The 24,319-nt window shown below is 39.9% G+C and overlaps 2 protein-coding genes across 11 annotated transcripts in view; one reads left to right on the top strand and one right to left on the bottom strand.

The window, feature by feature from the left end:
• LOC133560224 (dynactin subunit 1-like) lies at positions 1 to 15,989 on the top strand. 8 transcript variants are annotated; one of them, XM_061912480.1, is made up of 32 exons: positions 1 to 124; positions 3,007 to 3,072; positions 3,167 to 3,361; positions 3,443 to 3,524; positions 3,604 to 3,635; positions 3,741 to 3,761; positions 6,253 to 6,276; positions 6,554 to 6,637; positions 6,842 to 6,985; positions 7,106 to 7,129; positions 7,406 to 7,603; positions 7,741 to 7,945; positions 8,017 to 8,095; positions 8,196 to 8,355; positions 8,433 to 8,537; positions 8,669 to 8,860; positions 8,931 to 9,047; positions 9,113 to 9,265; positions 9,346 to 9,506; positions 9,598 to 9,766; positions 9,845 to 9,913; positions 10,013 to 10,225; positions 10,330 to 10,491; positions 10,574 to 10,705; positions 10,787 to 10,912; positions 10,980 to 11,122; positions 11,195 to 11,361; positions 11,472 to 11,590; positions 11,653 to 11,848; positions 11,932 to 12,005; positions 12,073 to 12,162; positions 15,394 to 15,989. In XM_061912480.1, exons 2-32 carry the CDS (start codon positions 3,031 to 3,033, stop codon positions 15,529 to 15,531), a joined length of 3,816 nt encoding a protein of 1,271 aa, XP_061768464.1. In that variant the 5' UTR covers positions 1 to 124; positions 3,007 to 3,030; the 3' UTR covers positions 15,532 to 15,989. The 8 variants fall into 8 exon arrangements, with proteins under 8 accessions (XP_061768464.1, XP_061768465.1, XP_061768461.1 ...); XM_061912481.1 differs by lacking the exon at positions 1 to 124 and adding an exon at positions 156 to 343; XM_061912477.1 differs by lacking the exon at positions 1 to 124 and adding an exon at positions 2,228 to 2,340.
• Positions 15,264 to 24,319, bottom strand: part of fam113 (family with sequence similarity 113) — a 22,345-nt gene continuing 13,289 nt past the window's right edge. For 2 of the 3 annotated variants that reach the window (XM_061912487.1, XM_061912488.1), the window contains exons 10-11: positions 16,477 to 16,608; positions 15,264 to 16,403 (exon numbers count right to left, since the gene is read on the bottom strand). In XM_061912487.1, the coding sequence (XP_061768471.1) occupies positions 16,234 to 16,403; positions 16,477 to 16,608 (302 nt within the window). In that variant the 3' untranslated portion in view covers positions 15,264 to 16,233. Of the gene's footprint in view, positions 16,404 to 16,476; positions 16,609 to 17,028; positions 17,086 to 17,160; positions 17,399 to 17,495; positions 17,647 to 18,298; positions 18,532 to 19,147; positions 19,228 to 20,473; positions 20,553 to 21,411; positions 21,640 to 24,319 lie in introns of those variants that run through there. The other variant, XM_061912491.1, reaches the window with a different exon arrangement.

The raw sequence follows: 24,319 nt of genomic DNA on the forward strand, positions 1-24,319 counted from the left end.
CTATTGCACAATTCAACCTCATCATTTAACCGGAGGTGACGTACAAGATACTATAAACGAAGCAAACCTTTGCCAAAAAGACCAATAGAATCGACGCTTTTAAGCATCTTTTTTCCTGACTGTGGTGAGTGATAACATGAAATTACTACTCGATAATTATGTTGCAAGTGTTGCTCTGCTTGCTATTGGAGTAAAAGCTAATGCTAGCTGTGCTAATCTTAGCCACCCATTATGCGTATGGCATTTGTCCTATGTGTTATTCTGTTATTACGTTTGAGAATTTCCAGTTTCGTTTCATCATTGGCTGTCATTTACTGATGTTGATTACATAGCACAATGGCAGGTTAGTAACGTTATGTCAAAAAAAGAAATTTGACATTTCAGCAACTGGGTGTGAACGTAAGTATATTTGCATGGGAGGTATAGTGCAATAGCACTCAGTACAAGTGCCAACTAACTGTGTTAAAAGGGACAAGCGGTAGAAAATAGATGGGTGGGTATACCAACTGTACTGTAGTATTGTGATATCGATATTTTGTAGTTTCTTATCGTTATTTTTAGTATTTTTTTTATGGTTTTCACAAGTATCCTAATTTTTTAGTCATATTGTTACATTAACTTATTATATTCTGTATTTTAGAAACTCAGGGATAGTTCATGAGGGATTTGAATGTGTGTAGTCGTCGTTCCTTTGTTTTATTTTGTTTTACCAACTGTATGTTAAAGGCCTACTAAAATGAGATTTTCTTATTTAAACGGGGATAGCAGGTCCATTCTATGTGTCATACTTGATCATTTCGCGATATTGCCATATCTTTGCTGAAAGGATTTAGTAGAGAATATCGATGATAAAGTTTGCAACTTTTGGTGCTAATTATAAAGCCCTGCCTTTACCGGAAGTCGCAGACGAAGACGTCACAAGTGTAAGGGCTCCTCACGTCCTCACATTGTTTATAATGGGAGCCTCCAACAAAAAGAGCTATTCAGACCGAGAAAACGACAATTTCACAATTAATTTGAGCGAGGATGAAAGATTTGTGGCTGAGGATATTGATAGCGAAGGACTAGAAAAATAAATAAATAGATAAAGTAAAAAAAAAAAAAAAAAGGCGATTGCATTGGGATTGATTCAGATGTTTTTAGACACATTTACTGGGATAATTCTGGGAAATCCCTTATCTTTCTATTGTGTTGTTAGTGTTTTAGTGAGATTAAATAGTACCTGATAGTCGGAGGGTTGAGGTGTCTTGAGGCCATTGTCTGAAGGAAGTCACGGCCGATACAAGGACGACGCATACTCCACAGATCTTCAGTAAGAGGCGACTTTTTAACACAATTTTCACCGAAACCTGCCGGTTGACAAGTGGTCGGGAACCATGTTCGCTTGAATGCTCTGATCCATAGTAAAGCTTCACCTCCGGGAATTTTAAACAAGGAATCACCGTGTGTTTGTGTGGCTAAAGGCTAAAGCTTCCCAACTCCATCTTTCTACTTTGACTTTTCCATTATTAATTGAACAAATTGCAAAAGATTCAGCAACACAGATGTCCAGAATACTGTTTAATTGCATGATAAAAAGAGACGATTTTTAGCCGCAAGTGGTGCTGCGCTAACATTTCCTGACAGTCCGTGACGTCAGGCACACGCGTCATAATTCCGCGACGTTTTCAACAAGAAACTCCGCGGAAAATTAAAATTGCAATTTAGTAAACTAAACCGGCCGTATTGGAATGTGTTTCAATGTTAATATTACATCATTGATATATAAACTATCAGACTGCGTGGTTGTAGTAGTGGGTTTCAGTAGGCCTTTAAAAGTAGTGATAGTTGGTATTTATTCATTTTTCACAACAAATGTGTAGTTAAAATACATTTGTTTATCCATCCATCCATCCATCCATCTACTACCGCTTGTCCCTTACGGGGGTTTGCAGGGGTGCTGGGGCCTATCCCAGCTGCACGGGTGGAAGGCGGGGTACACCCTGCGCAAGTCGCCAACACAAATAGACAACATTCACACTCAAATTTACACACTAGGGCCATTTTAGTGTTGCCAATCGACCTATCACAAGGTCTTATTATTTTGAAATAATTTCAAGTATAAAGTATAGGTATTTGCAGTATCAACAATACTGGCCCTGTATTTCCTACTTGGTGATGCTCAGCAGGATCAGACAATCGTGCATCTTAAACCCCTCCCCTCAGATGAGTTGCTTATCTTTTCTCTGAAGTATGAGGAAAAACACGAGCAGCTCTAAATAGTACCACAGATTGTATGACGACTTTTTAAAATTAATTTTTATAATGGCTTTGAACAGGAGACATTCATATACGCCGCGGGTAAGTAAATTAAATACTAAACATCCTACATAATCGTGATTAATCACTCTGCCATTAATCAGTTAAATCTAAAATTGTATTATCGAGATTTGGGGCACTTACCATATTGTCGAGGTGTGATTCATCTCACTGCATCTTGTGTCTTCATGGTGTGCAGGTATAACTTCTGCATATTGGTAAACTGGTCAAAGCTGTTAAATAAAAAACACCATTTACCTTCCTATATGTAAGTAGTATAAATCAGATGACTTTATGAATGTGTAGATATATATATATATATATATATATATATATATATATAAGAACTGGCAAACAAAATATTGCGTCTGCTTGAATGAAGACGACACTTTTCGATCCAGTTTTCTCCCCTGTGGTTGTAAGCTGTTAGAAAGCATGAGTTCACATGTCCTACTTTGTTTTGAATGGACATCTTTGTGTGAGCTGAACTAAATAGAAGACGGATTCATACCAAGCCTACTGTGGTCTAAAACATATGACTTGGTATCTGTCATTTTTTATTTTTAACTTCCTGAGAAAAAAAGCTTTAAAAAAATATATCACTGTCGTTAGTTAGGAACTGCATTTAATTATGCACATACAATACATTAAATTGTCTGAGTTCTGATTTGTTTTCCTTTTCCAAATCTGCAATACCACAATTTATAGCTAACCAGCCCGTTGGTCAGCAAAATGAGCAGCGGGGGAACTGTGGAAAGTGGAAAACCTCCAAAGGTAACTTTAATAGTGATAGGAAGAATATAGTGAACTTACAATGATTGGGGAAAAAACATATTTAGATTCTGTAATTACATGTCCCCTCTCCTAGATTGGTTCTATAGTAGAAGTGACAGGAAAGGGTCAACGTGGCACTGTAGCCTACATTGGAGCGACCCTTTTTGCCTCTGGGAAATGGGTGGGTGTCAGACTCGATGAACCCAAAGGCAAGAATGACGGGACCGTCCAGGGAAAACGCTACTTTCCCTGTGAGGAAAACCATGGAATATTTGTCAGGCAGTCTCAGGTTTGTAAATAAGATAAATTATATGCACACGAGGAGTAGCAAACTCTGTCGTTTTCTCATTTCACATCTTGCCATGTTCAGATCCATGTCGTTGATGATGGCTCCAGTGCAACCTCTCCAGATACTCCTGAGTCTGGTGCTGCCAAGATCCCTAGACAGAAAGGTAGACATGCTTGCTCTTGTAATTAACAGTGCCTTACAGTTAAAACCAGGATAACCTTGAAATGTACTTGGTCCACCAGATATTCCAGAGACTCCCAAAACATCCAAACAGGTAGGCAATCTTCATTTAATGTCGGTTCGCTTCATGACAATGTTTCTTTAAAGAAATACAACAAACACAAAACAAGTTTCTTGTTTTTCCAAATACCCTTTTCAGACACCCATGAGCGTTAAAAAGGTAGAAGTGTTTACATCCAGTTTATTTTTCTCTGTACTGGTGGTCACACTCACTTCACTCATCCTATCCCTCTTTTAAAATACAAACAGTAGATCCGTGCCTTTTCATGCTTTTGCATTCACTCCCCCACCTATTTGCACAATTATTATCACATTAAATTGTTAACATATAGATATATAGTTTTACACAAACTTAAAAAAGGAGTTTTATGGTACTATCTTCAGGGGGAAAAACTGCTGCAGCTATAATCCAGCAGAGGGTGACAATCATTAGTGAAATTTGTCCTCTGCATTTGACCCATCCCCTTGATCACCCCCTGGTGATTTAACCCCCAATTCCAACCCTTGATGCTGAGTGCTAAGCAGGGAGGTAATGGCTCCCATTTTTATAGTCTTTGTTATGACTCGGCTGGGGTTTGAACTCACAAACTACCGATCTCAGGGCGGACACTCTAACCACTAGGCCACTGAGTTGGTGTCCAGCAGGATGCTGCGTTGGCAGGCGTTGATGTTGTGTAACTGCACGTTTTACAATATTGTGTGTGTGTGTGTATATATATATATATATATGTATATATATATATATATATATATATATATATATATATACACACACACACACACAGTCAAGAAAACAAGTATTTGAACACACACACACACATATATATATATATATATATATATATATATATATTTATATATATATATACACACACACAGAGTCAAAAAAACAAGTATTTGAACACACACATATATATATATATATATATATATATATATATATATACACACACACACTGTCAAGAAAACAAGTATTTGAACACCCTGCTATTTTGCAAGTTCTCCCACTTAGAAATCATGGAGGGGTCTGAAATTTTCACAATGGGTGCATGTCCACTGTATGAGAGAGAACCTAAAAAGAAAAATCCAGAAATCACAATCTATGATTTTTGTGTGATAAAGCTGAAAATAAGTATTTGAACACCAACATTAATATTTGGTAGAGTAGCCTTTGTTTGCAATTACAGTGGTCAAACGTTTCCTGTAGTTCTTCACCAGGTTTGCACAGACTGCAGGAGGGATTTTTGCCCACTCTTCTACACAGATCTTCTCTCGATCAGTCCGGTTTCTGGGCTGTCGCTGAGTAACACAGACTTTCAGCTCCCTCCTGCGATAAAGCCCTATTTCCGAGGGTAATCACTGTAAGATGGTTCCGCACGCACAATTACACGCAACGCTTTTTTTCGCTGCAGGGTGTTGATTGTGACATAACAACAATCATTTGTACGAAAATAAAGATTGTAGGATTTACAATATAATTAGGAAATGATCAGAGACACTTCAGTTTCCATTTATTAAAGCAATCTATAGCTAACAGACTGAACAACACCACGTAACTTAAACTGTTTTAATAGCCTGCCAAATCAGACCCTAACGACACTACATTACAAAGTCTAAACGATACAATTATGAATATTAATAGTATGTAAAATATTGACCCCTACCTTGTTTACTTCTGTGACTATCAACGCATTAAAGTTTGTAAGCATTTAAAATATCCAATGGTTAAAATGCGCCAAAGATGGGCAAATGTCGAGGGGGAGGGTTTTGCATATTGCCCATGATGCTTTGCAGTGAATGGCTGTAATTTACATTTTTTTTTAAAATTGGTTAGACATTTTTTATAATGTCCACATTGTTCAGCAGGCAGGTGGTGTGTGTTTTGCCTCGTGTGTTAACTTTCAGTGTTGGTTATGGTTTATTTGTAACATGAGTGGTAAAGATTGTTTGAATTGGGACGTATAAACTGATGCTATGTTCGATTCAATTTAATATTACACTCATGGTCATTGACCAATATTTCTAACATTGTCCGTAAGGTGGCAGCATGTTTGCAGTTATGAATCCGTAATGTTATAAAATTTTAACTTGGGTCATCCCACGGGCTAGACTTCAATTTTACCTTGGAACGTCCTGCGGGCCAGACTGACAACGATGGCGGGCTGCACTTGGCCCGTGGGCCATAGTCTGGACACCCTTGGTGCATCAGAAATATGCGTATTTAGGGCTTGAAATGAAAGCCTTCATGTTTTTGTCAGTCTGGAACATTTCCATTGTGAATAGCAAGGATCTACTGTCGATTATTGGCACTGCACACAAGGATGGCATTTTACATCTGTCATCTGGTTTTCTTTTGCACAGAAGAGGCATTGCCTTTTTGTCTGCACATTTTATTTGCATTTTTATTAAAGGCATGCACTCTGCTCACATCTAGAGACCATAGCTTGCACTTCATGACTCACAAACTTGCATATGTGTAAAGTTGGGGAGCTTTGCAGGCATTTTAACACATTTGCATGAGATTGCATATTTTCTGGCACTAATTGGGGCTTTTCTTAACTCTGAACAGTCAATATAAACTAACATGGTTTGCTAATCTCTTATCTTGCGACCCTGGATATGTTTGTGTGTGTGGTCTCCCTCTCCTTCAGTCCTCAACCCGCCGCTCTTCCAAGGTGAGATGGTCAACAGTAAACTTGAAGTCAAAGAAACGTTTCCTGCTAAAATATGTAGTTTTTAACAAGTCGAGGAAAGGACACTGTTGTGTGCAATAAGAAGGAATGCTATTTTGTGAGTAGAAAATCAAACGTGTGACCTCAGACGAAGCAGAAAATCAAGGTTACATTTTTGATAAAGATGGTATTTCTATGAAAGTATAGGCCTCTTTAGTGTTCTACTTTTAGACATTTCAGTCTTGGGAGTAACACATTCTTAATGATCAAACTGTGGCAGTGGCGTACACCCCAAGGTCTGGCACCAGCCAGCTCCCTCCCCTCCCTCTTGGTACGCCTTGGACGCTCCAGTCTACCGCTCATGGTATGCTCCACCACATCTTGTGTGTGCCACGGGAAGTGGTGAAACATGTGGTCACTAAATGTTGGTGAATTTATCCTTTTTGGCTCAATTAAGGCACAAAAAAGTCAGGGTACACAAATGGAGGGGAATGTTTGGTCCAGCTGTAACGTTGCTCACTTTCCTTTTTTATGTCTCGTCACTTTGACACTTACCTTCTTTTGTCAGTCTTCTCGTGAGAGTCTGTCGTCTGGCGATGTCAGCGAGGTTGGCCTGTCCACCCAACAGGGTGCACTGGGCGCTCCTGTTATCCCTCAGCCTGTTGGGACGTCCATAGCAGCAGCGACACCTGTTCCTGCTACTTCCAGCAAGGTGGGTCACTAAGAAAGTAGGGTTCACTCATATATTTTTATTTGTTTGTCATGATCCCATTTCATATCATTTTAATTTCAATGTATTTTTATTCCATCCATGTTACCATTGTTGGAAAAGGTGGAACCTTCCATTTCCAAACAGGTAGTCTTCTAATTACTGCATGCATGCTGATGGCATGTGTCCACTAACTCAAAATGCACACTCCTGCACATTAATGGTGTGTTTCTATTTCGGGTGAATTTTAAGATTACGATTTGGACCAAAATAAGTAATATTTTCTCTTGTTGATGGGCTCTGACCAATATTGGTGGTTATATTTTCTCTATACTTGGACCAAAAAATATTGGTTAATGAATGAGTAAGCACCACAGTGCTTAACTACCAACTTGCTTACTTCTATCTGTCTGCTGCTACCAGGAGGAGGAGTCACTGCGGGCGCAGGTCAAGGACTTGGATGAGAAGCTGGAGACGCTGAAGATGAAGCGCACGGAGGACAAGGCCAAACTGAAGGAGCTGGAGAAGCACAAGATCCAACTTGAGCAACTTCAGGAGTGGAAGACCAAAATGCAGGAGCAGCAGACCGAGCTGCAAAAACAACTCAAAGAAGCCAAGAGGGTAAAAATAGTATATGGTACAATAATGTCACGATGAGGTGTATTTAGTTGAACTGTGTGAATTTAGGGGATATTCAAACCTGAGAGGATGAAAAACAAAGCACCACTGTCATGACAGCTGCTTTATTTTTCTTCAAGGAAGCACGTGATGCCCAGGAGGCCAAGGACCGCTACATGGAAGAGATGTCGGACACAGCAGATGCTATCGAAATGGCTACTCTAGACAAGGAGATGGCTGAAGAGCGAGCAGAGTCACTGCAGGTGGAGGTGGACACACTGAAGGAGAAAGTAGAGGAACTCTCTATGGACCTAGAGATCCTTCGACATGAGATTTCAGAGAAAGGTTTGTACTCCATTCAGCCGTTTGACAAATTTAGTTTCATTCTTGGTCACCTTCTGTGTTTTCTCCTGCAGGCTCAGATGGTGCTGCCTCCAGTTACCATGTGAAACAGCTAGAGGAGCAGAACAGCAGGCTGAAGGAGGCCTTGGTCAGGTGAGGTTGTACACAAAATCTAAAAGTTATAATAATTACACTTTGACAAAGTTTTTTTGTTACGCAAACTTAGGCTTTGAGAGACAACTTTTCTTCTCAGGATGCGCGACCTGTCTGCCTCTGAGAAACAGGAGCATCTGAAGCTGCAAAAGCAGATGGAGAAGAAGAACACAGAGGTGGAGACTCTGAGGACTCAGAAGGAAAAACTGCAGGAGGAAGTCAAACATGCTGAGGCCACAATTGATGAGCTTAAGGAACAGGTGAAACTTGCAGATTCTAAAATGGTGAAAAGGTTTTTCCAATTTGTGTCTGAGCATTTGTGTCTATGTTGTACAAGGTGGATGCTGCCCTGGGCTCAGAGGAGATGGTTGAGACGCTGACAGAGAGAAATCTTGACCTTGAGGAGAAAGTCAGAGAATTGAGAGAAACCGTGACTGATCTGGTCAGTGCGACTTTTATCCTAAGAGCGTAATTGTGAATATCACTGCCAGTTTCTGTTAAACAAACTTCTCTCATAAACCCAGACACTTAGTGATCACAAATACCAAAAAATGAATACTTCTGTGCCAACAGGAGGCAATCAATGAAATGAATGATGAGCTTCAGGAGAATGCCAGAGAGACCGAAATGGAGCTGAGAGAGCAGTTGGACCTTAGTGCAGCAAAAGTCCGAGAGGCAGACAAAAGAGTGGAGGCTGCCCAGGAGACAGTGGCTGATTACCAGCAGACTATTAGCAAATACAGAGAGCTCACTAATAGACTACAGGTGGGTGCACAGCAGGGTATTGTAGCTATGGAAACATTAGGTTTCATTTATTTCAATTCATGTGCACCAGGAGGCCAACAAAGACCTGATGACTCAGCAGAGTGCAAGTACCGAACAATTTCAGCAACCCCCTGCAGAACTCTTTGACTTCAAGATTAAGTTTGCAGAAACAAAGGCGTATGCCAAGGTAGGAGTATAACCATTTTTTTAATAGTGAAATATGCTTTCTTTATTTTGGTGATGTGTCTTCAGGCCATTGAGATGGAGCTGAGGAAAATGGAAGTGGCTCAGCTGAACCGCCAGGTTAACTTGCTAACCTCTTTCATGCCAGACTCCTTCCTCCGTCATGGTGGTGACCACGACTGCATACTGGTGCTCTTGCTCATACCCAGGATTATTTGCAAGGTAGGAACCCAGTAAAATGTCTACTGTTGTGTGTTGAACCTGTTTCGGTCATGTGTTCCTTTTGTATATGTCCCCCAAAGGCTGAGCTAATCAGCAAACAGGCGCAGGAGAAGTTTGACTTGAATGGAAACGTGGCCCAAGGCACAGCGCTCAAAGGTCCTCCAGGAGAACAGCGTAGTTTCGCCTCAGGGTTGGTGTACTCTCTCAGTTTGCTGCAAGCCACCTTGCACAAATATGAGCAGTAAGCCACTTCCTACTTTACTTTATACAAATACAAGGTTTTTAGCTCTGCAATAAAATGGTTAAATGAATTATGTCCTCTCTTGTTCCAGAGCTCTAAATGTGTGTACAGTGGATGTTTTTAAGCGCATGGGTACTCTCTACTCTGAAATGAGCTTTCACGAGCGCTCTCTGGATTATTTCATCGACTTGCTGCACAAAGACCAACTAGATGAGACTGTTCAGGTGGAACCACTGACCAAGGCCATCAAATATTACCAGGTAATGGAATCTTTTGTGCACGCAAATGATGCCCTTCATAATAGAAACATTTAAAGTAAGTTTTGTTCTGGCTTTTAGCAATTGTACAGTGTTCATCTTGTAGACCACACAGAGGACTGCACAGTGCAACTTGCGGACCACATTAAGGTACGAGTCTTTCCTGTCGGGAAACGTATGATCCCTGTGAAGGAACATTTCTTGAGTTGCTTCTCAAAACCAACTCATTGATTCACTCTCTGTTTACAGTTTGTCCAGAGTGCCTTGGACTGTATGGGTGTGGAGGTAGGTCGTCTGAGAGCGTTCCTAGCAGCGGGTCAGGACAGCTCCACGCTGGCTGCTTTACTGAACGACCTAGACACTTCCTGCTCAGACATCAAGCAGTTCTGCAAGAAGGTCCGCCGTCGCATGCCTGGCACAGATGCTGTTGGAGCACCCGCCGCTCTCCATTTTGGACAACCGGTATAACATACACACAATGACAATTCATACTGTACATATGAAAACTCAAATGGAGCTACAATAACAAATAGCAGCGGTTACTAAATATTTATGTTGTTTACTAGGTGTCCGAGGTGCTGACCGAGTGCAGACGTCAACTAACCCGTGTGGTCGCCGTGCTTCAGGAAGTGGCAGCAGCTGGAGCTCAGATGATCGCCCCGCTTGGCGATCAAGAAGGATTAAATGCTCTTAAATTAGAGGATATTGCATGCAAGGTTGTGGAGCAGGTATGGAGTCATGTTAAATGAAGTTGTTCTGAGACAGACAATGGAAGGTTGTTCAAGGTGTTCTCTTTGTACCCCACAAAAGGTGTATGGCGCTCATGGTCTTAATGGCCCCGACTGCCTACGACAGTCTTGTTGCGCTATCATCGCTACTATGAACAAGACGGCCACAGCCATGCAGGAAGGAGAGTATGACGCAGACAAACCCCAGGGAAAGGTATTTATGTCCTTAACTTTGTCTCACTGGTAAATCAGGATATCAGAATTACACATTAACCTGTAATAACTCTGACCTCAGAGTCCTCCCGTGGAAATGAGAGCAGCAATAGTCAGAGCTGAGATGACTGATGCTGAGGGACTTGGTGTTAAACTAGAAGACAGAGAAACGGTCATCAAGGAGTTTAAAAAGTCCCTCAAGATCAAGGTCTGTCAGTCAAACAGAATACAATTCACATTTGTGCAGAAGGTAAGAAAATAAAAACACATTTTAGGGAGAAGAGCTTAGTGAGGCCAATGTCCGTCTGAGCCTTCTGGAGAAAAAGCTGGACACATCCACCAAGGACGCAGATGAACGTGTGGAGAAGATCCAAACTAAACTGGATAAGAACCTCGACTTGCTGAAAAAGAAAGAAAAGTGAGAAGAATTTTTTTTATTCCCTGTGCTATCCTGTGCCTGCTCACGCGCTCTCCTTTTCCACGAATGCAGAGAATTCGAGGAGACGATGGATGCTCTCCAAGCTGACATCGATCAGCTGGAAGCGGAGAAGGCTGAGCTGAAACAGCGCCTCAATAATCAATCAAAGATGACCATAGAAGGCCTGCGGGGCATGCCTGCTTCTGGAATTGCCTCTGTTGTTCAAGGACCAGCAGGGAGTAAGTGAATGACACATGGAAACTTAAAATGTAGATCTGGCATCAGATGCAGGACGAATGACTTTTGAGTAGGATGCACTGTTTTTTTTAATTTGCCCTCCTTTTTGTAGTTTTGTCCCAGTCACTATCAGGACCAATGCAAGTAGTGGACTCTCCTCTTCTTCAGCAGCAGATTGAAGCTCAAAGACTGGGAATTAAACGCCTCAAGAATGAAAACAACAGACTGAAGGTATTTTGTATCAATTAAGCAACACTTGTTTCGGATTGACGAGGAATATGTTAATCATCCAGGCAGAGAAAATGAGCGCACAGCTGGCCTCCCTGCCCCCCCTCTGCCCTGCCAAACTGCCCCAGATGTCTAAAGAAAGCTCCACGCCACCAGAGGGGCTTAATACAGACATCTATCGCAGGACCGACCAGCTGCTTGCGACCCTTCTCAAGCTGAGTGCAGAGGTCAAAGTAGTGGACGTCACCGGGAAGACATCAGGTGTGCACACGCTTCACACCTGTGAAATATTTTTCTGCCGTTTTCCAAATGTGACTTTCTGCCGTTTCGCTTTCAACCACCAGTCAGCGCGAGCTCCCAGCTGCTTGAGCAGACTGCTCGGATGCAGAACTTCAGCGATGCTCTGGCCAAACTGAAGGTAAATGCTTGCTGCACTTCAGATGAGCAACACTTGAATATACTTCTGAAAACACATATTCTTCAAGGGTGAAGTAGCTGAGCATGTAGTGTCCCGTCAGCCAGGAGCTAAGGCAATGTCTGACTTTGCCACCTTCCCGGTCTCCTCATTTGTTAAGGTAAGGCCTGTGTTATAATTACCATTAACTTGCCAGAGAATACAGATGAAAATGAGCCTATGGCAACAGTTTTACTCATATACATTTTATTGTCCATTAAAGTGACCGTTTCAACCATAAGTAGCTCCCTAGAGGGTGCTTACTTTCAAAAGTGTTGTAAGCATTATATCCCACCCTCCTTCGTTTTTGAGCACGTAAACTACACTCCATGTAACACACACACATTCTCTTTTTATGACTGCAAATTGTTTGTTGCTTCTCTGGGAGATGCTTTTGTGTGTGCACAAGTACTGTGGGCGTGTATGTGTGTACGAGACAGCTGTGAGTGACCGCCTTATTTCTCAGACAGACAAACATTTTTTATTTAATTATTAGGGCTGGGCAACGATTAAAAATTTTAATCGAAGTTAATCGCACTATTTCTCCGATTAATCGCGATTAACTGCATTTTATACGCAAAGCGCAATAATGAATTCAAAAGTAGTGTGTAGTGCACCTTTATTGGAATATTCTCCCACATGAACAAAAGCGCCAAAACATTTGTTGTGCAAACACAATTTAAATCAGTCCTTGTTAAACAGTAGCAGTTAAATAGCATATTTTATGAAAATCAACTCAAAAAATGTAAATACAAACATTTAAGCTTATTGCCACTGCCAGGGTATTTAAGTTATCCTGTTTGTTATGGAAAATAAATATAATCTACATACAAATCTCTGAGCCACAATCATAACATCTGAAGAGGCAATTTCTGAGGTTACAGCAGAATTTTTTAATCAGGGTCTTATGTTTAAAAAAACCTATATTATAGGTAGTGGGCTGTTTTAGGGAATTTTTGATCAAATGATTCGTAGTAGCAATATTAATAATGTTGTGTTTATTCTGCGTAGTGCACTTAAAATAATTATGACCATATCTAGGAACTGATATGATGGGAATTTTCCGATTGTTTGCTTGGTGCTTTGATAAACTGAACGCATATACATGGCACTATTTGTGATGTTATGAGCCAGGGAAAAAAATAACTACCCTACCCAGCATGCAACAGGAGTGACGAGCATGCGCGGTAGCCCGGTATAGGTTGTGTCGCCATGACGGCATCTTGTATGTTGTGATATGCACGCTCTGAAAGTAAACGTTAAGAACTCCGCCAACACTCCTCGTCTGCATGATTCATAAATAGACAGACAACACATATACTCCTCTGCTTCACAGGCTGCTGGATGTAGCCTGCAAAGTATTCCCATGCTAGCTAGCCGGTCTAGCAAGCACGCGTCATTCAGTCCAAAACGGGCCGATCTATCCACATCCAGAATTGTCTGGCAGTCGTCAGTGATCACGGAGTGACCACGCTGTAAGCCAGCCATGAAATTTGCAGAATTGTCCGGTATTTTTGCCAAATGTTCCATCTTTACCAAGAGCCCCTCGACGCCGAAGTACATCCGGGAGATGCCATCTTGTTAAGAAAAGGCATTAACAAAATAAAAGCATGTAAACAACGTACGCAAATGTGCAATAAAATAATTGTCGGCGTTAATAGATTGATGAGTTAACGCGTAATTAACGCATTAATTTGCCCACCACTAATAATTCTAGAAAATATATATTTTCTAAAAATATATACAGTCATTTCCGAACTAGAAGCCGCTACTTTTCCCAATACATATACAAAGCTATTGCTAGTTTATGGATTTGTTTCACACAATCAGCCATTTGGCATATTCTACACCAACTAGGGCTGCATGATTATTTGAAATGGAATAGACATCAAGGTTTTATTTAGTGTGGTAAATAACCCAGGAGGCTGTGTATTTTTTTTCGCCAATGTCACTTGCGTTTGCGTGACCGACATATACGCCAATCAGAGTTATTGAGGTGGGTGTTTGTTCATCTCCCTCTCCAAGCAGAAGGAAAGACATCTTACTTTGTGCATCGCTCTCAACACCTGAGCGTGTTTAACAGTGGAATTAACTAACAGAGGGACCACTCTTTTCAGTCAATCACAATCTTTGTCTCAGCGTAGACTAGAGCGGGGTGCTGATGCCAACACATTCAGTTCAGAGAACCTTGCGATTCGCCATTAAGAAGTTCTGCAAAGTAACGCAGATTAGGAGGGGGGGGGCGGAGATTAAAAAGCCAAATGTCCCTTTTGTGGGATGGGCAATTTGAGCCCTTAAACAGACCTTGATATTGAACCTTGTCTTACACTCAATGTAACCTTGATATTGAATATCATAAAGTGGACTTGTTTTTCTAATTGGAAAAACAAGTGCATTTTATGATATTCAATATCAAGGTTGCATTTTTGCACACAGAAATCAGTACGTTCTTATTTATTTAGGATTACAAAGTTATTCATATTCCAATAACAATGGTAAAAAAATAGTTTACACTGTCTACTTTTAAATGGTTACTTTTATTCTATATTATGATTACATTACATTGTAAAACACTATATTGATTATTTCTTCAGTTAAAGAGCATGGTGTAGACAAAGCTTTGAGTGTCTGCATAAAGCCAAATATTTGTTCAAATAATTATTGCACATTGTTTGAATGTGTGGCACCCAAAGACAAGAATATGTTAAGTCTAAAAGTAACATGTTTATCTTCATTCGTTATTTTCAGTGTTGCGCATTTTTTGTATAAAATGTAAAAATTACAAATGGAATTGCAACTTTAGAGAGAAAAATCTCAATTAGATTTTTTCTCAAAATTGTGCAGCCCTAACACCCACCACAAAGAATGAACAAAATGCACATGACCAAAGCCAACAATGTTCGACAAAAAAAACAACTATTGCACGAAACGGTAATCTATCACCCCTACGAGGTTCCCAAAGGCTGGAACATACAAAGCTGTATCCTGTGTTAACTTTTGTTAAATTTGGGGATGAACACAAAACTGTGTAAAAAATTGTTTCAATGTGTACACTTATTTTTGTTTTGTACATACATTTTCTATATATTTCTCAAAATGTGGTGGGTGTGGCTTATAATTAGGTATGCTCTACAGACCAGAATTGGAGGTTTGTTCCTTTAAACCACAAATGTGTGTAAGTGAGGCAGTAGTGTTGGATGGAAAAATGTAACTTGAAACAAGTTGTAAACAGTTACTTTAATGTACATAGTTCTTTGTAACAAAGTGATAAACTAAACATGGGACACACTGTACACTAGCATGCATACACCACAAACCTGGCATGTTCTTCATCTTATGCACTATTTCTTAGGCCAAAGAAGAAAAGAATAGCGGAACAGTGTTTGTGGGCCGCATCGCCATTCCTTGCACTCGGGGACAAGAACAAAGCCACCGCCTGGTCCTGTCAAAGCAGCAGTTGCAAAATGTGCACCGCCTCATCATGGCCTGAGGCAGCTTGAAACTCCTTTTTATTCCCATTCCTCCTTTGATATTTTATAGTATTTACACAACATTCTTTGATTTTGGATTTCACTTGTCACAGAAACATATTTTTCACTATGTCACATACAAGGAAATGGGATAATTTGTCACATATACAGGAACATATCAACAACAATATGGTGCGAAAGATATTGGATTTCAGCAGTACAATTTAGATTTACAGTTAATTTGCTAATGGAAAGCAAACTAGTAAATTATATTTTTACTAAATTGGAAATGTTTGAAGATACTGAGTTAGTTTTTTTTTCCACTAGTATGCTATATCATCAAAATTAATGGATTGGAAATCCTCACTGTCTATTGAATCATTAAAATATAAGGGTTTCACTTTTTGAATTGAAATTCTGAAACAAAGTGTGTGTGTATGTATAAAAATATAGTAATTAAAAACACGCTCCCCTTGAATGTTGTATGTATTAATTCCTATTATAGAAGAAACCAAATGTTGAAGCATCACTGTAAAGTAATCAGTTTTAAGTCAATTTTAGTTATAAAATCCAGACAGAAGCTTTAATATAATTATCAACACAGTAACACAATCAAAATACAATAATATATCAGTCAATAATGACAACTGCATTTAAAAACAATTCAGGCAACAAGTTGAAAATTGTGAATGACAACTCAAAACTAATCTAGTGCAGATGATCTAAAAATAAACATCTTGGTAAAAGTATTCATCAGAGTACTGCTGACCGGGCCTGTGACTAGTGTATGGCATAAAGTAGTGCCTGCTGTGTCTGTTCTTCATCACGTAAGGGCGGGGCTTGTACCCATCTCCAAAATGTGTATTCGAAGGCATGGGGCGATGAGAATACTCTTCATAACATTAAAAAAAAGACATTTGTTACTTTTGACCTATACTATTCCAGTTGGATAATACAAATCTTACCGTCTGGCAGTGAGTGTCGAGTAAAGTGAGATTGCTGGAATGGTCCATTTTCGTACCAGTATGGCATGGGGTTAAACTTGGAGTTCATGAAGGGTGCAGGATTACGATGGTAATTTTTTCTTGGGGGGCACACTGGAAGAAAATGTAAGTGACCATAAATACGTATAGCTATTATAGTAACCTATCCAAGCACACTATTGAGACATTTGGATAATGGGCCAGACACATTGAACGTTAACTTCCAAGGTGCAGCCTCTAGCAGCCCGCAGCTTGTATTGGCCTGTGCCACATTCTAAAACCCCAGCAAGTTCAAAGGACAAAAAGGTAACTGAATATATTTTTAAATGTTGATACTGCACACTATTAACACTAATTATATTTTACAACACAAACTATTGGATTTTCAATTCTGATCCCAAGCCAACCTAATGATGTAATTATTTTTTGTTGATAGTAATAGGGCAAGCAGTGAAAAATGCTGAATGGATTTTAAAAACATTGTTTGGTTGTAAAATAATCTTAACATGTGGCTTTTTTAAACATGCATCCTACCTTCATGCCTGGGAACAGTATGATGGACTGGCAGCTGATTAGTAACAGGAATGTTTGCTAAAAAATAAAGCATTCGGCGTAAACTAACAGAAAAATGGTGCAAAATGTTTTGCAATAAGCTTTCCATGTCACCTTTTAAAGGTGGCAGTTCCACTCCCCAAGCATCTGCGACATGTTGTGTCAACAGGGTGGTTATCTGGCGGTGAGCCAGGGCATTCCAGTGGATACCGTCACGAGTGCGATGATGCAGGGAAAAGCGAAAGTGGAAGTGGAGATCCAGCACGTCCAATTTGTAGGCGTTGGCAAGGGTTTTGCTGTAGAAGTTGGCTTCAACCACATCGTGGCGTAGATGGGATGCTTTGTTCGAAATCTATGAGAATGATCAATCCAAAATAAATATTCATATCAATTCATTTATACAGATCAAACTGGTTGGCATTTTGAAGCCTCTAAAAAATCTACAATACCTCAGGAACCAGGAAGCCACCTTTGATCGTCTCTGCCAGGGGCATGGTGAGGTTCCATATTACCAAGCTTTCTTTTGGCAGGATCTCGTTCAGCTCTTCAAAGAACTGATTGAGGTTCTCCTTGTAGTTCTCATTCCATTTTAAACAATGCCTAAATGGAGACTCACAACTTAAATACAAGCTGCAAGAGGAGTCACTTTTGAATGAACTGGAAAGTGACAACTTAAGAATTTAACATCACTGAGCTTCTGACAAAACAACGCTGACCTCTCCAAGAATGCACGTGAGTTGAGGAAGAAAAGGAAAAATCAGTGCACTTGAAGCGCCAACTGTAAAATCTACATCAAAATAAACGGAGCACCGGAAGAAACCAGAGTCCTTGTCAAAGACATCAAGGAGCTGGACAAATAATCAAGCTGACATCTCGACAACAGGGAAACAAGAAAACTCACAAAGACTTGCAGCTGCTAAAGACAACAATTATAAAGTGTGCATGATCGTCAACATTTTTGGACAAGTATGTATATATTGCTTTTTATTTACTTAAGATTGATTTGTATTTTTTTCCCCAACACCTTCCTTTCTTTCACACAGGAAGTCAACTTAATGTAAAGATGTAAACGTATGAACTCATCAGTAAAAGATCTTGAGAATTGCGAGGATGAACCCAGTTCAGATACGAACTATATATATATATATATATATATGTTGTTCCTTAAAATGTTAAATACATCTGAAACAAATAACTATGATCTAAGACTTCCTGCACCCCGATTATTATCACCAATTAGCTATCCACTCACCTTGAAATGTCCCAAACACAGGAATTGACTATGACCAAATCTGGTTTCAAACCATGGCGGAAGTCTCTCAAGATGCTCTTCATGTAGTCTGAGAAGATGCGTGTCACAAAGTAGAACCGGACCAGGTGGTGTGTGGACTGATACTGCCGGACCTCTCGATAAGATGTGCCATTGTGCAATTCGCTCAGGCAACCACCTTCCACCAGGCAGTCCTGTTCAAAGCTCATCTCGCCCTGCATGGGAAAAGATGTGAGAAGTACGGTGGCTTACTGGTGCAAACATGCCTCAATGCCCAAACTCTTAAAAACACACAACAAATGCAATGGGAAAATGCTGTGTGATAAAAAAAAAAAAGTGGCAAAAGAGAAATAATTCAAGTTGATGGAAAGAAACGGAAGTTTGCCAGGCTTACTGGGGAGCCAGACCTAATGGATGTCTGTATTGATCGAGAAATACACAAGTTGGCTGACTTTTAAAAAGGTGGAAAGAAAAAGTATTGGATCATTGTAAATTGTTACGACCGCGTGTGTAGCAACTTTCTTGTCGGCATCCTGCTCATTTCTACTTGACATCCCTTAGATCTGACTCCTCTGGTAGCTTGACAAACTTCCCTTTCATATATCAACTTGTATAATTTTTAATGTGGTTGATTTCTGAGTTTGTGTGTGCATTTGGCATTTGTCTTTTCCATTTATAGTTGACCTTGCATCGTTCATGTAATTTTAGCGATATTTTAACTTGCAGCCTTTAACTGTTACGTTTGTTTGATGGTTTGGGATCATTTCTGCCTCAGTCATCCCCCGTAGAAAAGAGGAGCCAGCAAAAAAAACACAAATCACCGTTGCTTACCTTTTTCTTGAGTTGTGAGTTGTTGAGGTATTTCTCCTGCTGTAAAAGCAGGACAATGTCTTTGTAGACGGACCGCTGAACTGGTGATACGAAGAAAAGTCCACTGATTTAATTGTTTGCATTAAAAATTGTTTTTTTTTTTTTTAAATGATCATGTCTGCTTTTAAGTATTCTTAAAGGCCTACTGAAACCCACTACTACGGACCATGCAGTCTGATAGCTTATATATTAATGATGAAATCTTAACATTGCAACACATGCCAATACAGCCGGTTTAGTTTACTAAATTGCAATTTTAGATTTCCCGCGAGGTATCCTGCTGAAAACGTCACGGAATGATGACGCTTATATTGAAGCGTGCTTGTGACGTTATTGGTTGGAGCGGACATTTCAGCCCAGCACCACTCACGGCTAAAAGTCGTCTCTTTTCATCGCTTAATTACACAGTATTTTGGACATTTGTGTTGCTGAATTTTTTGCGATTTGTTCAATTAATAATGGAGACTATAAAAAAAGAATGCTGTTGGTGGATTGCAGCTGCCTTTAGCAACCGAAACACAGCCAATGTTTCTTTCTTTGTTGTGAAGCTTTAACACAGAGCGGTCAAGCGAACATGTTTCTCTACCACGTCAACCAATTGTGATTTTAAGTCGGCTCTTACCGGAGACTTCAGCGGATTAGGCGACCTCTTCCTGCAGCAGTCAAAAAGACAGCTGCGATCTTGGCTCCTCCATTGGCTTCTCTCAGAGACACTGGCGTTCACCGCAGCCCTCCGACTTTCAGGTATGATTTTATAATCTCACTAAAACACTTATCATAATAAGCAGATAAGGGATTTTCCAGAATTATCCTAGTAAATGTGTCTAATGATATCTGAATCGCTCCCACTGCCGCCGCCTGGAGCCAACGCCTTTTCTTTTTTTTTTAGTGCTTTACTCTAACTTTCCTCATCCATGAATCTTTCATCCTCGCTCAAATTAATGGGGAAATCGTCGCTTTCTCCGTCCGAGTTGCTCCTGCTGTTGGTGGCTATGATTATAAACGATGTGAGGAGCCCTACAACCCGTGATGTCACCCGCACATCATTGCTACTTCTGGTACAGGCAAGGTTTTTTTTATTAGCGACCAAAAGTTGCGGACTTTATCGTCGATGTTCTCTACTAAATCCTTTCAGCAAAAATATGGCAATATCGCGAAATGATCAAGTATGACACATAGAATGGACCTGCTATCCCCGTTCAAATAAGAAAATCTCATTTCAGTTGGCCTTTTAAGTATAATAGTAACACCTAGTCAAGAAGAAATTAAAATAAAATAAATACTTACTAGAGTCTCCTAAAACCACTATAAACTTGTTGTGGAAGAGCTTGCTGAGATGATGGTGGCCCACAAGCTTCATTTGATCCTTTTAAAGACACATTTACATTAATGGCACACTCTCAATAAAAGCACAATCATTGCTACCATGAGTTTAAACTAGTTAGAATTAGCAATAAGAGTTTGCATGTCCTCCCCGTGAATGCGTGGGTTCCCTTTGGGTACTCCGGCTTGCTCCCACCTCCAAAGACATGCACCTGGAGATAGGTTGATTGGCAACACTAAATTGGCCCTAGTGTGTGAATGTGAATGTTGTCTATCTGTGTTGGCCCTGCGATGAGGTGGCAACTTGTCCAGGGTGTACACCGCCTTCCGCCCGATTGTAGCTGAGATAGGCACCAGCGTCCCAGTGACCCCAAAGGGAATAATAAGCGGTAGAAAAATGTATGAATACCTAATTAATTGCTATCATTTCAATGAAGTCCCAGCATTGATGACTGGCATTCCCGAGAAAAACACTATTACATTAAGCCCATTTAGACATTTGACTTTACTGAATGTACTATCAAACTTTGACTCTGTGGAGCCGAATTATTAGAGTTACGTATTGCTTGGCGAGTTTAAAAGGCGCTGTCCACATCTTATGGCCGTAGGCTAAATTTGCTGGCAATATTGATTTTTTCTATCCTAGTTCTAATTGGCATAGCTTGATGATGTAAGGACCCTGTTTATCGCCCAAAATGGCCGACCTCCTGTTTAAACATGAGGTATTGAGACTTTTTTGAGCGTCCTTTTTTTGAAGATGGCGCGGTAAATGACTTTTGAGGTCTTAATGCTCGGAAGGTGGGAGAATAATACAAATGGTTCTAATTAGGCCTTCTATCGTCGCCGCTTGGTGCTAAGCTCGCTCAGCAGTAATTAGCATTACTGTTGCAGTAGATACTTACCATAGTGGAAATTAATCGACGTCTTCAATGCTGAAGCTAACTTTTACCTTAGTTACGAAGTTTTGTATTATACAACCAACACGGGAGTCTGATATCCTCTATCAGCCACCGTCAGTGGGACTCTATTTAAAAGAAATGAAATGATTTTATAAATTACAATTGGCGGTTGAGCTCGTTCTGTCGTTTGAACAGCAGCAAGTGTTACCACGATTGGGCAAATGAATGAGGCGTTTGGGGACACTCGGAATTTATATACCTTCTTTATTTTGATTCCATTGGTACTCCATGTGTCACAAATAGTTGCAGATACTCTTAAGCCCCCCCGCCTCCTAAATCATTTGGTGTGATTATTTTTTGTTTGTTTGTTTTACAAAAACTCGCAGAAAAATTCAATATAATTATGTAGGGATATAAGGTGATTAAATAATAAAATGCATAATCTTTTATTATTCATTGTGTAGCTGCTGACAGAAGCAACATGTATATTTGTTATATCATTTCATAGTTGGTGAGAATAAATAAATACAATGCAAAATATAAATTAATCTGTGATGAGGGGGCGACTTGTCCAGGGTGTACGCCGCATTCTGCCCGATTGTAGCTGAGATAGGCACCAGCGCCCGCCGCGACTCCAAGGGAATAAGCGGTAAAAAATGGATGGATATAAGTTCATATTGTACACATAATGTGATTAAAAAATTTTTTCATTTGGTCAATTCATAAAAGTTTTTGTTAACTTTATTTGTGTTACAAAACCCATGTAAATTGAAGGGGAATATATTTTTTGTTCCGATTTGGTCACAGATGTGACGGAATTAAGGAAGCAGCATGAGACAAGTGTTGGCTGGAGAAGACTTTAATGGAGTCTCGTACCGAAAGGAAACTTTATTCCTTTGGAGTTTATGAGGCCAATGAAGTATGATTAGTTCTAATATGTATTTGAAATCAATATGTTGTGTTTCTTGGATGTCAGATGTAAGTTCTGTTGGCCTATTTTATTAGTTTTGACGGCATTATATTTGGCAACATTGGTTACAGTGATGTGTGGTGAACTAAACACCAGGTGAGGCATAGATACTTTTGGGGGTTTTTTTCTTCTTTTTTTTAATCGGAATTCATATGTGCAACTCTAATCCTTGTTGATTTACGTTGCACATTAGAGTAACCGGAAAAAGAAGGGAGTCATTGGCTTTCATAAATCAAATAGTTGTTGGTCCCATTTGCTTTTAACAAAATTAATCAAGTATTGTGAGTGTTCCTGGTTCTCCAGTTGGGAGAGTGGCTGTGCCATGAACCTGAGGGTTCCTGGTTCAATCCCCACCTTCTACCATCCTAGTCACGTCCATTGTGTCTTTGAGTAAGACACTTCACCCTTGCTCCTGATGGGTCCTGAGTAGCGCCTTGAATGGCAGCTCCCTCCATTATTGTGTAAATGTGTGTGTGGATGGGTGAATGTGGAAATAGTGTCAAAGCACTTTGAGTTCCTTAAAAAGGTAGAAAAGCGCTATACAAGTACAACCCATTTACCATGAGAACAAACTGTATGATGACATTCAAAGTCCAGTTTAGAGAAGTATTTAATGTTGGATACAGTATAATCTTCTATATTGGCAATGTTTACAAACCCCGTTCCCATATGAGTTGGGAAATTGTGTTAGATGTAAATATAAACGGAATACAATTATTTGCAAATCCTTTTAAACCCATATTCAATTTAATGCACTACGAAGACAAGATATTTGATGTTCAAACTCAAAAACGTTATTTTTTTTTGCAAATAATAATCAACTTAGAATTTCATGGCTGCAACACGTGCCAAAGTAGTTGGGAAAGGACATGTTCACCACTGTGTTACATCACCTTTTATTTTAACAACACTCAATAAACGTTTGAGAACTGAGGAAACTAATTGTTGAAGCCTTGAAAGTACAATTCTTTCTCATTCTTGTTTTATGTAGAGCTTCAGTCGTTCAACAGTCCGTGGTCTCCACTGTTGTATTTTATGCTTCATAATGCACCACACATTTTTGATGGGAGACAGGTCTAGTCTGCAGGCGAACCAGGAAAGTACACACACTCTTTTTTTAATGAAGCCACGCTGTTGTAACACTTGTCTTGCTAAAATAAGCAGGGGCGTCCACGATAACGTTGCTTGGATGACAATTTATGTTGCTCAAAAACCTGTATGGACCTTTCAGCATTAATGGTGCCGTCACAGATGTGTAAGTTACCCATGCTTTGGGCACTAATACACCCCCATAACATCACAGATGCCGGCTTTTGGACTTTGCGCCTATAACAATCCGAATGGTTATTTTCCTCTTTGTTCTGGAGGACACCACATCCTCTGTTTCCAAATATAATTTGCAATGTGGACTACTCAGACCACAGAACACCTTTCCACTTTGCATCAGTCCATCTGAGGAAGCCGGCGGCGTTACAGGATATTGTTGATAAATGGGTTTAGCTTGTATAGTAGAGTTTTAACTTGCACTTATATGTAGGGACCAACTATAGTTACGAAAGTGGTTTTATGAAGTGTATCTGAAGCCCATGTGGTGATATCCTTTACACACTGATGTCGGTTTTTAATGCAGCACCGCCTGAGGGATCAAAAGTCCGTAATATCATCGCTTACGTGCGGTGATTTCTCCAGATTCTCTAAACCTTTTGATGATTTTACGGACCGTAGATGGTAAAATGCCTAAATTCCTTGCAATAGCTCGTTAAGAAATGTTGTTCTTAAACTGTTCGACAATTTTCTTACAAAGTGTGAATTGCTTAGCATTTCATGGAAGCTGCTTTTATACCCAATTATGGCACCCAACTTTTCCCAATTAGCCTGCACACATGTGGGATGTTCCATATTAGTGTTTGATGAGCATTCCTCGACTTTATCAGTATTTAT

The sequence above is a fragment of the Nerophis ophidion genome, linkage group LG10 (assembly GCF_033978795.1).
Source record: "Nerophis ophidion isolate RoL-2023_Sa linkage group LG10, RoL_Noph_v1.0, whole genome shotgun sequence".
In the NCBI taxonomy this organism is placed as follows: domain Eukaryota; kingdom Metazoa; phylum Chordata; class Actinopteri; order Syngnathiformes; family Syngnathidae; genus Nerophis; species Nerophis ophidion.

Coding starts and splice junctions, on each gene's coding strand:
- LOC133560224 (XM_061912477.1), top strand. CDS start 2,305: ATGGCTTTGAACAGGAGACATTCATATACGCCGCGG. Junction 9,767..9,844: donor AGGCCATCAAATATTACCAG/GTAATGGAATCT, acceptor TCTGGCTTTTAG/CAATTGTACAGTGTTCATCT. Junction 9,914..10,012: donor AACTTGCGGACCACATTAAG/GTACGAGTCTTT, acceptor CTCTGTTTACAG/TTTGTCCAGAGTGCCTTGGA.